Genomic DNA, 15,765 nt, shown 5'->3' with positions numbered 1-15,765 from the left:
CTTGTTGTGAGCAGTTTCATGTAGGTTCATGTGTTCATGTAACTATTTTTTTCTGCACATAAGGGAGCAGGCGTCTAATCATGGTCCAGAGGCAAGCTAACGAACATTACAGCTCAGCAGAGGAGGACGGCATTCATTTTTACATCCTGGGCTGTCACGAGCGAGAGCCTCTCGTCCATGAACAGATACAAACATGCTTCTTTCTGAGTGTTGTTACGGCTGGTGGGTATGGGTAGGTCTGTACAAAGACAGTAGCTGCGAGCACCACAACCCAAGTGCCATCTAGTTCCATTATATTTGAGAGAAGGAAGACATAACCAAGGCCGATATCTCCAAAACTCAGCAAAAACAGAAAAACAAAATAAATGATTGAGGTTTTTTGTTTTGGTATCATGTCTATATTGATACTTATCCATATCATGGCTATAATCCCAACCATACTGCCCATGTTCCTTATGAAATTACTAAAATCAGCACTGTCTGGGTTTTATTCTGAATATACATTATCGTATGTACTGTACAAGCCAAGAAGCTTGTAGCTTTCTTCCCCTTGCCTTCATACGTTAATGGGTTTGATTGGTGCGGCCCCTGTGTGCTGCTTCCTTTGACTCAAACCTCCCTTTCTCATCCAGCACACTCAGCTGTCCCTCAGTCACAGCACATTGTTCTGAACTGAAAGAAAAGAGGGCATGCTCTTCAAACTCTATCTCCCTGGAGAGCGAGGACAGAATAGAAGAGGGGGTAAAAAAAAGAGGCTAAGCGAGAAGGAACATTTCCTTGTTCTCTGCTACATGAGTGGAGAGTGATCATCTACAGGAGAGGAAACGGGATCGCGTTTCAGAGCCGGACAATAAAGCGCGGGGGCCAGCCAGGAGGCAGGAAAGAGCTGACTAGATGATTCTCACTGAGCGTTTTTGTATGTGCAAGCTTGTGTGTGTTTGTCTGAGTATGACGTGTTCACATGTGAACAGGACACACGAGGACATGCAGCACGGGGAATACTACGGCCCCATTATATTGACCCAGACACATCAGTGTACACAGTCGCTGGGCAGGCGGCTCAATCAGCTGCACTCAGACAGTATTCAACACATTAAACTCCAGCCTGCTAATGCTTCTGAGGGCTGTCAGTGCAATTGCGAAATGAATATATCGACGCACAGTCACACATCTGTGCAGACATTTCCACGGAAATAAAGACTCGCACAAGAATTTTGCCCTTTTGATGGAATTTGGCCTTCTGCCTCTGGCTATAATAGAAAAGCACAAACAACAGAATTCTGTGCGAGAGTTGTGTCCAAGTCTCCGCTCTATTTCATTGGATGTTGTGTCACATTTGTGCGCGTCTGTGTGAGTGTGTGTGTTCCAGAGATGACATGTACCTTGACTGCAGGCGTGACTCCATCCTCAGTGGTGCTCTGCCCGTTCTGTCAAGAAAGCAGATATGAGAAACAGTCAGTGTGTGTTTGTGACAGTGCACATTTCATATATGTGTGTGTGTGTGTGTGCAAAGAAGGGAGACACAGAAAGAGAGGGAGATAGAGTGAATATCTGCAAGACTGTGTGGGCGGCAACAGTCCATTGTATCCACCAGCACTTTGCTCCTCGGCTAGCAAACCTAATAATCTTAGGTTGACACACAAATACGCATCCGTCATCAGTTCCCCAGTAGGTAAGTCTCTTGAAAAGGGTAATGATTGTTATTTGTAAAACAATGGCTCGCCGGAAACTCTACATGTCGTTGCAGCAGAAGTGGGTGGGTGAACATGCAGTAGGAATTCAGTCAGATTACATGATTACATGCGTCTCATTTTGCCGCACACAAAGGTAGAGGAGTGAGGAGGCTGATAAAGCAGAGGGTAGATGAGGAACCCGTGATATAATTATTTAAAAGCAGGGGTCCAAATGATGTCAAGACAGATTAGGATCACTTGTTATTGTCCATGTCTACACAAGACTACAGAGGCCAGACAGACACAGGAGGAAAAACACAGTATCAGTAAGATGGGATGTCTAGCTGACTCGTGGGAGGATCACAGAACTTCACGCTTTGAAAGACTGGAGTTTTTGTTTTTCACTTTTTTCCTCTGGTCCTCAGACCATTAAACCTGTGAGTTTGCATTTGTGAAGAAACTGTTTTCTTACTCAGATGAGGTCCAGAAAAGCAGACCTGGATCCATCCAAACCACATATTCGAAGTGAAACACAGTTATTGGTCGAGTGTGTCAAATTCTGACCTGTATCGATCTTATCAGACGTGTTGAGTTAAGTTAGAAATTTTGCAGTGTTTTGATGGGTCCTGAAACACCTTGTCAGCAGTCCTGCCTTTAATTCTGTGACTTTGTGACATCACCATATCACACATTTGCATAATTGACGACTGGCAGCTAGTTTTGCATGTGAGAATCAGTTTCACGCACCGCTGCATTCAATGTGTCACCTGAGAATCGTAACAAAACTCAAGCATGTGCTGCGGTGAGCGCTGCAGTCTGCGGGCACTAAAGCATGAAACAACAAGAGAAAGCTGACCCCTTCTGTTTGGGTTCACTTCCACTCTAGGCTACCGCGGCTTACCAGTTTGACGAAGCTCTAGCTGAACTTGTCCGTATGCATCAGCATATTTATGCCACTTCATCACCTCTTCTCTTCTCTCATTGTCTAGTTCTTTTTCTCTTCCTTCCGTGCAGTAGTTACGGCAGCACACATTCCTCCACGGACACAATGTTTGTTTACTTCTGCAGTCATGGAAACGCTCTGATTAGCTCTACATCGGCTTTTTGAGGACTGACGTTTGTTACCTCTACCTGTGCGTAGGAGCGCACACCGAATACGTCCCGTCCTAAATAGTGTCTTTCGTCAGACCCCCCCTTCCTTGTAAATGTCTTTCAAAGCCCCCCTGCTTTGGATTGCTGGCTTTCTGTGATTACCTCAGACTTGGCTCCTCCAGAGCCACAGAAGACTTTATACAATTGTGTTCACTACTTCCTGTGGCAAGTCCAATGACCTTAAAATGGACCGAGCAGCCTTTCAATAATGTACCGTGTTGTACCCCTGAAACGTGTGAAAATAAATCATAGGAGGTAACTGACCCTTTCCACTGATCAAAGAAACACTCCTGAGTTCAGAGTACTTGAGTTCAAGTATTCCAGCCAAGGGCGTGAACACCCTAAATAACAAATCCCCCCCTTTTTCCGCTTTTTCTTTGTTTTCCATTACAAAGGGGCGACCCTGAGGTTGTCCGCTTCCTCCGTGCCCTCTTTCTTCCCCCTTCCTTTAGTCGGCACAAAATAAGACAGGCAGTCCAGACAATGACAAGCACTGGCCTTCACAGTCAAACTGCATTGCTGGGCTCAAGTACACTGAAGGAAAAACGGCCATCTGAAGAGAAAGTGCACAAACTGTAAATCTGACTCGCTGTCACAGTAATACCTCACAATACACACTTCTCTGTGCTGAGATTGGATGCGTTTGGCGACTGAATGCACTTCCTTCTTTTCTGCTTTGAGTTTCATTCCAGCAACAACCAACGGCGATAAATTGGATGAGCCGGGCACTTTTTACAGACCAACAGTTCATCTGGTTGGACTTTAATCATGATCTCGAGGGAGCCAATTTAATTTAGCCAAACTATGCCAGTCATAAAAGCTGCAAGAGCGGTAATGTGAGGTGACACAGGAGAAATGGAAACAATTAAGCGGCCAAGTGCAGCACAGAGTCGAGCGCAGATGTGTTTTAGGAGTGGTAATTTAAAGAAAACCAAGAGGAAGTGTGGTGTGTGTTGTTGTGAGGGTGGGGGCCACGCCGGCAGATTTTCTTCACTTCCAGGAACACAAAGTGAAATCTTCCCATCTAGCTCACGTTCTGGCTCTCTCCTTCCGTTCATTTCTTATTCCATCAGTGAGGCTGGCTTTGTTCATCCCGGTATGCTGAGGACCAGTGTGTGAATGCATCCGTCTCGAGTCTGTGTGGTCAGCAATGCCTTCGCGACGTTGCCTCCCAACACATTTCAGCCTCATTAGCTTTGCATGGCTGATCCAAGTGGCCCAGTTAATGGCGCCTCCCCTCCCCTGGGCCACATAAATATGCTAAAAGTTGAATACATTACCAAACAAACGTGACTTCCAAAACAATGTAAAGCAGTGTGTGCTTGCTGAGGAAATTTACAGGCCACATGCAAGCTGTAAATGGATTTTCACACCACCCCATTTAAGCGGGCCAGACAGCAGAACTTTTAATTTCTCACAGGAACCCTACGTGATTAGACAAAGTAAAGGATGTCAGAGCGCTGATGCTGTGTGCACTTGATAGATAAATCTGTGTTTTAATTGCGTGATTAGGCCAAGCGCTGCCCTGTAACTAGGCAACAAGGAAATACAATAACCATTCTTTTGTCTCTGCCTGTAATCCTATCCGGCTAAATTTCTTGTTATCTCACTTGCCAGTGAGTATTGACAGCAGGTCAAATTACTAATGTCCTCTTCTGGTAAATGCCAGAAAATGGACAAAAGCTCTTTCTATCATGTTTTTTTTGTGCGTGTGCTGAAAGGCTTCTACTGGACACCGACAAACATAAAATCAAATCTCCATAGAGGCGAGACTGTGACGGGACAACAAACAGTCTGAGCTTCACTCACAGATCCACTTTTAACTCTGAATGTTAAATAGGAACAGGGAGTCACTTTCTCATGGGACTTATCAAGTGCAAAGTTTTGTGTTATCACATGCCCAGGTGTTCCACGGAACACACCCAGATTAGCTGCAGCCAAGCCTACGTGCATGCACACACAAGGAGCAAAGCATGAATGTGAATTGAACTTGAGCACACTCGAGCAGATCCCCGAGTGCTCGCTGCCGACCACGCCTGGCCGACAAACATGGCACACATTCCGTCTATTAACCCTACTTTCTCCTCTGCACTGCCCCGTTACGTAACAACTGAAAAAGCTGTGGCCTCTTTCTCTCTCCGAACTCCAGCCCGGTACGATCCTGCTCTTTAAGACCTGGCTTGTGCAGCCCTGCTATATAAATACATTTGTACTTTTAGCTTGCTCCGTCTTACCTCCTTGATCTATCCTAGAGAATTTCATTCATGTCTTTTAAAAGTCAAAAAAACAACTGAAAAAATTCCATGAATCTGCGTTTACTCAACACTGGCAGTAGCATGATTCAGATCTTTTTTGAGGACCTTAACTAAGCTAGTAAAGCTGGTGGCCGATGCAGGTGGTAGTGACTCAACGGGGACAGGATGGGGACGATCTGCTGAAGTGCCTTTATCAGAGATGATTCACCGAGGAGAAGTTAATTCATAACAGATGCGGTTTGAATAAAAGAGCTCAATCAAACAAATATTTTTGTTTGCACATTTCTTCCTCAATTGTGTCAAGCACAAAAGGCCTTTAATCTGATTTCCATTCAAAAACACCTTCAACGCATCCAAAACACGAGCGCTCGCATAATGAGGGATAGGGAAACAGACTTGTCATCAGCTGCCATAACACTGCGCATCACTCCTCACCGATGATACAAAGCATCCCTTATTTTCCAAAACTCAACCAGGAAGTGTGTCTCTGTCCGTCCCATCTGTCCACACTCCCGCTGCCGTGTCCCCCGTTTGACTCTCCCAACATGTTCACTGCTGGCATGGCCCTCTCGTCTCAACCACACTTTCTGCTCAATCAATCTGAGCCCTGAAGCCTCTCTCTCGCCCTGCCATCAGGAACCAAAGTGTGCAGCTGGCTGGTAGGTTGGTGACAGAGATAAATGGCACAGATCCCACTGTGAGTGGCAGTGACTGGTGTGATCAAATCAATCACAGATACTGGATTTCGGCGACGCGAGAACACACATAATGCTCTCGTAAAATGTATGTGGTGTTAATATTTATACAGGCACAATTAATTTTTTTTAGCCATGTCTGACAAATGAGCTTATCAGGGAGTTGTGAGGAAGGGTATTTTCACAGTATTCAACTTAGCACTCTTCACAGGTTCTGCACCACCATCTGTTCAAGTGTGATATGCTAGTCAGCCAACTCATGTGCTGCAGAATACTGTAAATAGTGGAGTCTGTGGGACGAACCAACGTCGTTTCTAAACCTGAACTAGGTTGTTCATTCATAGTAAGCACCAATAATGCTCTACAATTAAGTGAAACAACAGCATCTGCACGATCAATAATGATAATCTACCTCTTTAAAGGGTAACTCCACCGATCTTTATCTGATCAGTTGAATCCCATGATTACGTGGTTACTCAGTAGCTAAGTTGCATTGTGGGGAATGTAGGCACTATGTTTTAACAGAGACATCAAAATAGAAATGCAAATATGGATGTATATGTAAGAATTTCAGCTGACAACAGTCCAAAAATTGATGATGAAAAATGATCTATAGAATGTGAAGAAATAACAGTTTAGACGTTATGATAATTGTGTATTCTCTTGAAAGATACCTACTGAAGTTAGCATGCTAGCCCTGTCCAGAGCTCATGTGCTAGCACTGCAAACATCCACACTTCACCGGTGCTCAAGCTCCCAGTTGGGACCGCTAGCTGTATGGCTAACTGCAGCAGCTACGGCAATTAGCAGTTACTCTGGTGATATGCTGCCCCCGATTGTTTTGAATAAATAAAAACAAAATGATCAGAATCAATACAGCAGAACCAGAGATATCACATTATTTAAATCGATGCATTCGAAACCGGGTGCCTACATTACCCACAATGCAACTTAGCCACTAAGTGACATCACTGGAGGCAATTTATCAGATTACATGCAGCTTCCTCTGGAGCCACAAATGGCTTTTTTACTACTTTTTTTCCACATATACAGTAGAACTCCCCAAGACCTGTAAACATACTTTAAGGTGTAAAATCAGTGGCCTTACCCTTTAATTGATGGGCTTAATGAGTCAAAACTCATTATCAAGTTCAATTCAAGAGGGAATTCATGTTCTGAGAATAACCCCAATCAATTTTCACTAAATTCTTTGCTTTTTCTTGGCGTTGCATCCGTTAAACTCCCTCTCCCATCAAACAAGGTTACCCAGGCCGAGGGACAGAAAAATGAGCCTCATTTATAAGCAAACACAATGGTCCCGCAAAGCTGTTTGAGGACAGCGTTTAATATTGTGCACACGGCCATTCATCAGTGAGATCAGACGCACAAAAAGGTGGACAACACAGACCCGCGTCACCTGCAAATTAATTGTCAGACTAATTCAAAAGAAGCAGGTCTCAGAGCTGTATCCTGATGTGGCACAGGTTGCTTCCACACAGCTAATGCCTGCTCATCATGAGCATAATGTGATAGCTGCTTATTCACTAAGCAACCAGTCTGTTCAAGAGGCAATTGAAGGGTTCATGAATAATGAGGCTACATCAGAAAAACAAAAAAAAGGGCCACGCATCTCTCTCTTCAGGAGAAAATATTCCATCTTCATGATCTCCTCCTCTACCCACTGAAGTAATCGGATACTCCTGACAAGGCAGGTTTGCTTGAGTAAAACGTATGCAGGTGCCAGCATGTTTAAACTGTAAATCAAAAGCAGGACTAATTCTGCCGCCTGCATTGCGAAACTGAAACTTAAAAGAGGTTGTGCATTATTAGATTGACCACAGATTTAATATCGGTTGTCAGTTCAATGCCTCCCCATAAGCCTGGAGGAGTTTGTCCCTGCCACTTTCTGTGTGACGCCCTGTGTGAAAAGGCTTCAGGAAACTACTCCACAGGTGAGAACGGTGACTGACAGTCAGCCTGTACTCCTCTTTGAAATGGAATTGCTCAAGAGAGCCGCAGAGAAATACAAGAAAGTGGTGTATCTCTGACCGAGAGCTCGGAAAAGCTGCTTTCGGAGCCAACTGAAAAGCTCTTGAACGTATAGTGAGTCTCATAGTTGTTTGACAAAGTTAAGTTTGGGTGGCAAAACAGCATTATAATTAAGTACTGTGGTGCTGCAGAGAGGTCCGTGCCTATACTCCTGTAAGAAAACATCCTTATTTGTCACAAATGTCACATAACCATGATTTTAAATCTTTTTTTCAGTGAAAATTGGAACTGTGACGCAAAAAATACCATTCCCACTAATCATGAATCATATCGCAATCTAATTTTTTGGATGGTATCGTGCAGTCTAGTAGGGTCATAATGAAACATCAGTTTATAAGAGACACTAATGTGATTTTCTGAGGGTCTGTGTAGAGATAAAACAGGCATGGACAGCCTGTTCATCACATTTTCACTCACCCTGATTAAAAATGCACACACTTCATTTAAAACACAGGACATACATCATGAATTATTGATCAAGTCTGCTCACCCCCAGCTGTGTGTGCAGCGAGCATCCAATCATTTTTTTGCAACTCTTGCTCACTTTTCCCACAAAGTGGTGACTGCTGAACACCTTCACCTGAGGGCTGAGCGTGCACCTTGTTCGCCATTTTTAAAAAAAAATCTACCTGAACTTCCATCAAATTGACTCCAAACTGGGCCAAACAATGCATGCACAACCCTCCACTTAGACATTTCACCTCTCATTACCTCCGTTTCGAGCTGCACTAGTTCCATCGTGGGCCATGGCTCCGCGATCTGCGCCAGAGGCATTTTCGCAGGATTCTCACTTCCCTCCTCAGATTTTTGGTCTCCTCGGATTTCGTGTCGGTGCCGCCGCTCCTGTCAAGCGCAGCTCACCGAGAAGCTCCTTCACTCGGGTCCGAAGTCCAGGTGGAGACGATTTTACGATCGGCGCTTCTTCGCTCGGAGAAGAAGACGCGCACGCATAGGAGGGGGGGGGGGACGCTGCAAGAGCTTTACAAACAATTGTAATCCCTTGATTAGACTTCGGCGTCGTTCAGTCACTTGTGCGTGTGTGTTTGTTTAAAGTGGTAATCCAGCTGGAGACACCAAACAAACCTCCTTGTCCTTCTTCCAGGTGTTACGCGCGCTGGACACTCGGGGTTCGGCTTTGACAAGAGAGCGGTGTCCAAGCAGTGTGATCCTTTAACGGGGCAGTGCAGGAGTCTTAATGCCACCTAAAGGAATTAGCCAGAGTCCCTGCTGTGCTTCGCAATCGACGCCTTATCGGATCTTCTTCCTCCCTCTGTGCTCGTGGTTTCTCTCCCGGGCAGAAAGACAAGACTTGGCTGCGTCCGCCTGCTTCCCAACGCGGTGTGTGCGATGCGCGCAGAGACCTCAGTGTGGCTCCGTAGTACGAGAGAGAGCGAGCGCGCTCCGACTCGAGCTATTATTGGCAGACTCCAGCAGGATTTCATCCAGCCCCCTTTTTTCTAGTTGTTCCGCCCAGGTCCGATCGCGCCATCATCCGGCGGAGAGAGGCACTGCAAATACGTAATGCAGACTGGAGGCAGCTATTCAATGAACGGCCTGCTCTCCTTCAGTGTGTGATGCTGGTGGTGCATGCAGCAGGTGCACACGTCCTCTGCGTCCAGTCAGTCAGTCAGTCAGTTAATAGAAAGGCAGTGTATGGCACATGTGGTTGCATGTTACTGTAAACTCGTCTCAAAGTATGCAGGGTGATGCAGAGTCTGGTCTGCGGTGTCTGTAATGGCACTGATTTTGACAAACTGCTGAAATATAAAAACCTGTGATGACATATTTGTGGTGAAAGCTCCCTTTAGAGCCACATCACCACTTCCTCCAGCTCTAGACACAACACACATTGCTGCAAAAGAAATTACATAACACAGATTACACAATAAACACAATGTAAAGACTAGAAGGAAGTAGAATTCTGGGTCGTGACGGCTGCTTTTTTTAGGATTCTGCGTGCACATTGATATGCACCGCTCCTGTTCATTGACAACAGCTCTTGTACCGGTCCTTGTAATCTTCAGTGATATAATAATACACCCCTTCCACTCCCTCAACACTTCTCTGCTTCATTCACTGCCTGAGTGGATTTTTGCTGTTGGCTGGCTGTTGGTGGTTACTATTGGCAACTGGAGAGCATCAAAACCGCCTCGCCGTGGAGGGATCAGATCAATTTTTTTGACTCAGATTGAGATGAAGGTGGCGCGGCATTTCACGGGAACAAAAAAATGAGGAACTAATTGGAAAGATAAATGGAGCTTGGGATGTGTTGGATGTGTTGTCTATACTGAACATGCAAAATGTCATTACTGCTGCTGCTGCTGCTGCTGCTGCTGCATTGATAAGGCCTATCATCCAGGCCCCAACCTGCATTCAACATGCTGAGCTTTGTGACAGGCTACACAAACGGATCTGAACTGCAGACGGAAACATTTCTTATTCATGTATCTTGACACTTCTTTGTTTCCAAGCGGTTAACTGGCATGTCTGAAGGTTTACTGCAGCTTAAACCCTATTCATGCATTAGTTTCTCTTCTTGATTTGCCAGCATGTCTGTGCATAGGACATGCTTACATCATTTTCACGCTGTGCAAATGGACGCGACAGACGTACATTAATGCCTGCTTGTTGGCACCCCTTCCTTCACACACCGGGGAAGGAGAGAGGAGAACACTCTCACTTAATTAAGTTTGATGTACAGCTCATTTATTTTCCAAATCCACTCCAGCACCCCCAAAGGGCGGTACGATGGTTATCCATCACGCTCTCATTGTATGTAATATTCAAAGTCATCGCCATCGCATAGCTCACATTAACCCATCGATTCGTCTTCATGATGGATAAGCAGCTGCTATGGGAACGCTCACAGCACCTCATGATGCAGGATTGGCGTTTAGTGGAGCCATGCGACGGAGCGTCACTCAAATTTTTCTCTCCTTTTCATCTCTCGTCCTCTTTCATCTCTTTTTTTCCTTTTCCTTAATGTGCCGGACAACTGCCGCCCTGATGCTGACGATTTCTCACAGTTTAAAGCTCCTCCTGTATGATATGATGGATCCTATTTGTTCGGTTTGATCCTGTGATGAAAGAAAAGGTGTAATAAAGACAACTTATAGGGAGGATTCGATAGAGGATGATCCAGAAGAGATGAAAAGTCATGTCAAGAGGCCTGAGAATAGGAGGAAAAGCTCGATTGAGCAGAGATCCTTTCCAGAAATCAATACATTGTAAGATTTACTATCATAATCTCCGTTGATATTGACTGACATGTTGATGCTGTTGCTGTCTGACTGCAGGGGATCTCTTCTATGCATGATGCTCCAGTGACGTCACAGGTGACAGCGATGACTCAGAGGTGTCTCCCGTCCAGTGACACTCCAGGGATACCCTACCCCCACCTTGAGCTAGACGAGAAGCATCACGGGTAATGTGACTCAGTCCCACTTGCCATGCATGTGCAACGGAGCAAGGCCCAACCCCGACTTGTTGGCGCAGCTGGCGCAGGAGTGTAGTGTGTTTGCCGTGGAGTCGAAAACACTGGCTGTAACAAGGTAGATTTGCTCCCAGGGCGACAGGCGGCGAATGAGATGAAGCGATGCAAAGACGACGCCGTTGTTTAACTTCATTTTCAGTTTGAGTTTGAAAGCACAGAGGTGAGAGGAGGAGGAGGAGAGGGAGAGTGATGTCGAGGACACAGGAGAAAGAGAAACAATGAATCACACAGCATGTAGTTCCCTCCTCTCAAAACACACACACACACGGTGGTAAACAGTGCTGTTAAAATGCAAATACATGCACACTCCAATTGTGAAGTGGCAGCCGGTTCTGAAACAGCAGCTCGAAATTCATTTGGTAATTTATCACCGCTGCTTTGCCCTGATTGTGTTGTTCCTTTTCTTGAGATGTATTCAGTCACATTTCCATCCGTGTGTATATGTTTTCAATCTAATCTCTTTAATTGTCTGTATTTTCTTTTATTTGTGCTTTTGATTTTATTCCACTGTTTGTGTCTGCTTCTCAAATACGATATCTAAGAGTGATAGTAGGATATCCTTAAAGGGTTACTCCACCAATTTTACACATTAAAGTGAGTTTACAGGTCTTGGGGAGTGCAACTGCATATGTGAAAAAAGTAGTACAAAGCATTTTGTCGCTTCAGAGGAGGCGGCATGTAATCTGATAAATTGCTTCCTGTGATGTCTCTCAGTGGCTTAGTTGCATTGACCTAGACTGAAACGTCAGGTTCTCCTGAATCAGATGATGTATGGCACCTTTTTTTTCCATTTCTAATCTTCCTGGAGGCAACACATTTCACCCTTATGTTTGTGCATGTTGGAATGACCTTACATATAGCAAAGAGTCCTTAATAACAAGTGCTGGTATATATATCCTGTTTACTCTCCCTTTCCAACCCACTGTTATAAGGATGAGTAAACCTGAACTGCATCTAAAGCAGATTAAAATAGAGTTTATGTGTTAAGCAAAGCGTCCCGTTAATCCAAGGGATTAATTTGTTGATGCAACACAGGCACCAGGAATTGACTCCACTTAAAGACAAGAGCATCCAAGCATGAAAACAACACGCTACTCCATCTTAAGCGCAGATAAACACGGCACACATTGCCTAATGGACACGTATTTTCAGTTACATACATACTTTATTCGCGGCTCTTCATTTCAGTGCTAAATTTAACACTGGGTGCGTCAGGTTTCAACAAGAGTACTTGGGGACCTTTGATGATAATTCCTGTTTAGCTGAGCTCAACGAGCACACTTCTGCAGTCCAAGGATCAACAGCGTCTGCAGCATGAAACAAATTAATTAGCTGCTCAGTAGAGGAGCAAGGGTAATTATCCAATCTTGCAGACTGACAGTGGCAGGAGGAGATAGCATTGCAAGGATTCGAGATTCCCTCTGATGAACAAAAAGCATTTCAAACATTAGTGGAGTCATCATTTGTCACAGAAATGCCTGTGGGCATGGTTGCAGATGGACTTGGAGGGGAGTATTGATCGGTAATAGAAATAAAGAGAGCGAGGGAAGACCGAAGGAGAGAGGCTTTGGTTTGACACATTTTTTTCTTTGTTGGTTGTTGAACACAAGCTTGTTCCCTTTTGTTGTCAACACTTTGTTTCGCAGCAACAGCTGCATAACACAGTCTGCTGACTCCATAATCTCATGACTGTCAGACCAATAAAGCATGTTGAGACTTGGACTTGTGTGTCTGGTATTTGGGCTGGGCAAAAAGGCGGGCCGAGCAAGTTGAGCATAAGCATTCTAACTGTTACACACGATTGCCACGGTGAGTTTCACCGAGAGACGGATCAAGCCGTTGCGAAGTAGTGGAACGTTCAAAGTCTATAAGCACCTGAGCAGACTGCGTTGTTGTTCAGGCTAGTAAGAAAAGGAGGGAAAAGGGCAGCGTGAGCTCAACAATTATTGCTGCTATCACCACTGCAGCGCACAAGGTAGTCATGGAGACTTCAAGCAAGAATGGGCAGGAAAATTTGCAATCCGTTGGTTTTCTGTTATCCAAGATCAGCTTTGATTTGTCAGACAAGTGGCCTGACATTTAAGCACAGTTATTTTCCTCTTACTCTGAGCAGAGAACATCTTGCCTCAACCAAACATCAACAGTGATTCAGCCAGTGTTCATAATGATCAAGAAATTTTCCACTACAGCAGTCTGAAGAAGATTCAAGGCTCACTTGACTGCCATTCAGACAAGTGCACAGCAGAATGTAATCACCTCACAGCTCACACTTTAACGAAGAAATGCTATCGAACTTATAAATATAAATATAAAATAGACAGGTATATTGCACACACTGAATAAACTGCACATGTACACTCAATCACTTTGCACATACGGAATAAATAAAACATACCAGAAACAGCCACAAACACATTAAACACACAGAATCAAATCAAATTGCAGATCTGGATGAATGAAAAAATTGCACGGCAGAGTAAAACATTACGTTCCAGGTTAAAGACACTTCTGCTAGACCATTTAAAATCTAACACAGCCCAGCTCTACATGCATGCCATGATATTCTCACATCTTATACTGCATTACTTCCCTGTCATAAGCCTCACAATCAACGATAAAACCAAATGCTTAACATCGTGGACAATAAAACACAAGAGATGGCACCACTTAGACACAGAAAGCTTTATAAGCTTCTGCAAGCTAAAACATTCATAAATGCCTACATGGTCATGCTCCTATTATTACTTAATTAATATTGTAAATATTAAAATTCTGAGTTTGAATTTCTTCTCCAGAACTACAGAGAGACCCTTTTAGCAATTATAAACTTGGAGGCTGCCTCACATGAACCATTCGTCCACATAGCCAAATCACAGGACTAGATTTTTGCATGCATCCCAACAGATTTCCTCTAAATATTTGAAAATACTGGCATAAAGCATGAATTGGACGGGGGACACTGTGCCATTTTGCTTGCTGACACGTAAACTCCACTTCTCCCTCCCTCCGCTGTCCCTTTCTCTCGGTTCAAAGAGAATAACAGCAGGGGGTGCCAGATATCACAGGGCAGCTCTTTCATGACCATGGACTTTCCATCAGGCATTGGCCTTTATATCTCGGGGGAAAACACTCAACTGCAGATTTGCTGGGAATTGTGACACTGACAATGATTCTCCTGCTGGTGAGGCTCACATTCATTCCCAGAATCCTTCAAGGTGCTTCACTTAATGGTGCAGCTTCAAAGATGTTGAGAAGCAGCATTTTGATTGAGTGAAAAGAGTGTGTTGTTATGACTCACAGTGTAAAATGACTGAATCTGATGGAGGTAATCATTCAACATTAAAGGAACTTTGAACCTTAAAGCCTGACTGATTCTGCAGTGCTTATGGAGAATAAATCACAAGAGTTAAGCTGTCTGGGGCTTAAAATTCCATGTCAGGCTATATACCTCACTGTAAATAACACTGTGTTGTACATTAACAGCATCCTTGTGTCCTCTCTTTGGTCAAAAACTGTATCTGTTGTGTGCCGATCAATTATTCATGAAGAAACTCCTCCAGCAGCATTCTGATGTAATTATTGACGCCGTAAATAATTCAGCAAGCAGACATGCTCTCATTCAGTAGAAACATTGGACATTAATAAAATATTAATAAAGTTATGGTGCCCTTTTTCTCTTCAAATACCACAGCTCAGAAGTCATCACGGTTCAAAGGGATAAAATAGGCAACATTTCCGGAGAATTCCTCAGAGAGCAGCCTGTAACCAGTGGACTCGGAAAAGAGGATTAGGTCTGCTGGTGTGTACAAGGAGAACAAGTTGTCCCTCCCTTCAAGTCTTGTGACAGTTTATTAAGTTTAAAGGGGCGCTGTGTAGGTTTGGAGAAGAAATTCAAACTCGGAATTTTTATATTTACAATTATAACGAGGTAGCATACAAACTATTTATTTTTTTCCATGACTGAATAAACAAGCTGTTCTCAGAGGAAAATAAGGTCCACAGAACACTGAGTGAAGCTAGAAAGGTGGCAGGGTCCGCCACATATAAACAAAGTAACGCAGAATGAAATTGTGTTGTCTTTTAAGGTCAGTTTGTTTATTCAGTCATAAAAAACAAATTAAATAAAAACAAAGAAAGTTTGTTTATTTAATTTGTTTATGCATAAACAACAGCCAATGAAGATCTTTCTCTCCTGATTAAAATTTCTCCCCCAAAAACTACATAGTGCACCTTTAAGGCAAACAATGAAGAATTGCATCAGCAGTTGTGTATTGTTTGTATCTTAATTTTCCTATTAAAGGTGCATTAATACAATTAAATGCAACACTCAACAGTGTTAACCTGGACCTTTCTGTCTACACTGTCTCAGAAGTAGCATTATTAGTTAGTGTATTGGATTATACTGTACAGATGTTTCTGTTATTGTGTCCACCCCTGTCTTCCACATG

The 15,765-nt window shown here is 43.9% G+C and overlaps 1 protein-coding gene across 2 annotated transcripts in view; it reads right to left on the bottom strand.

Annotated features, from left to right (window-relative positions):
- rps6ka1 (ribosomal protein S6 kinase a, polypeptide 1) overlaps window positions 1–15,765 on the bottom strand; it is a gene marked incomplete at its 5' end in the record, with an annotated part of 57,006 nt that overhangs the window by 40,831 nt on the left and 410 nt on the right. Inside the window, 2 exons of one of the 2 annotated variants that reach the window (XM_084380813.1) lie at window positions 1,383–1,427; window positions 8,536–9,222. In XM_084380813.1, the coding sequence (XP_084236939.1) occupies window positions 1,383–1,427; window positions 8,536–8,598 (108 nt within the window). Of the gene's footprint in view, window positions 1–1,382; window positions 1,428–8,535; window positions 9,223–15,765 lie in introns of those variants that run through there. The other variant, XM_084380815.1, reaches the window with a different exon arrangement.

This window comes from Pagrus pagrus (assembly GCF_965226575.1).
Source record: "Pagrus pagrus genome assembly, chromosome: 18".
Taxonomy (NCBI): domain Eukaryota; kingdom Metazoa; phylum Chordata; class Actinopteri; order Spariformes; family Sparidae; genus Pagrus; species Pagrus pagrus.
This window is presented reverse-complemented; position numbering and strand designations above follow the sequence as displayed.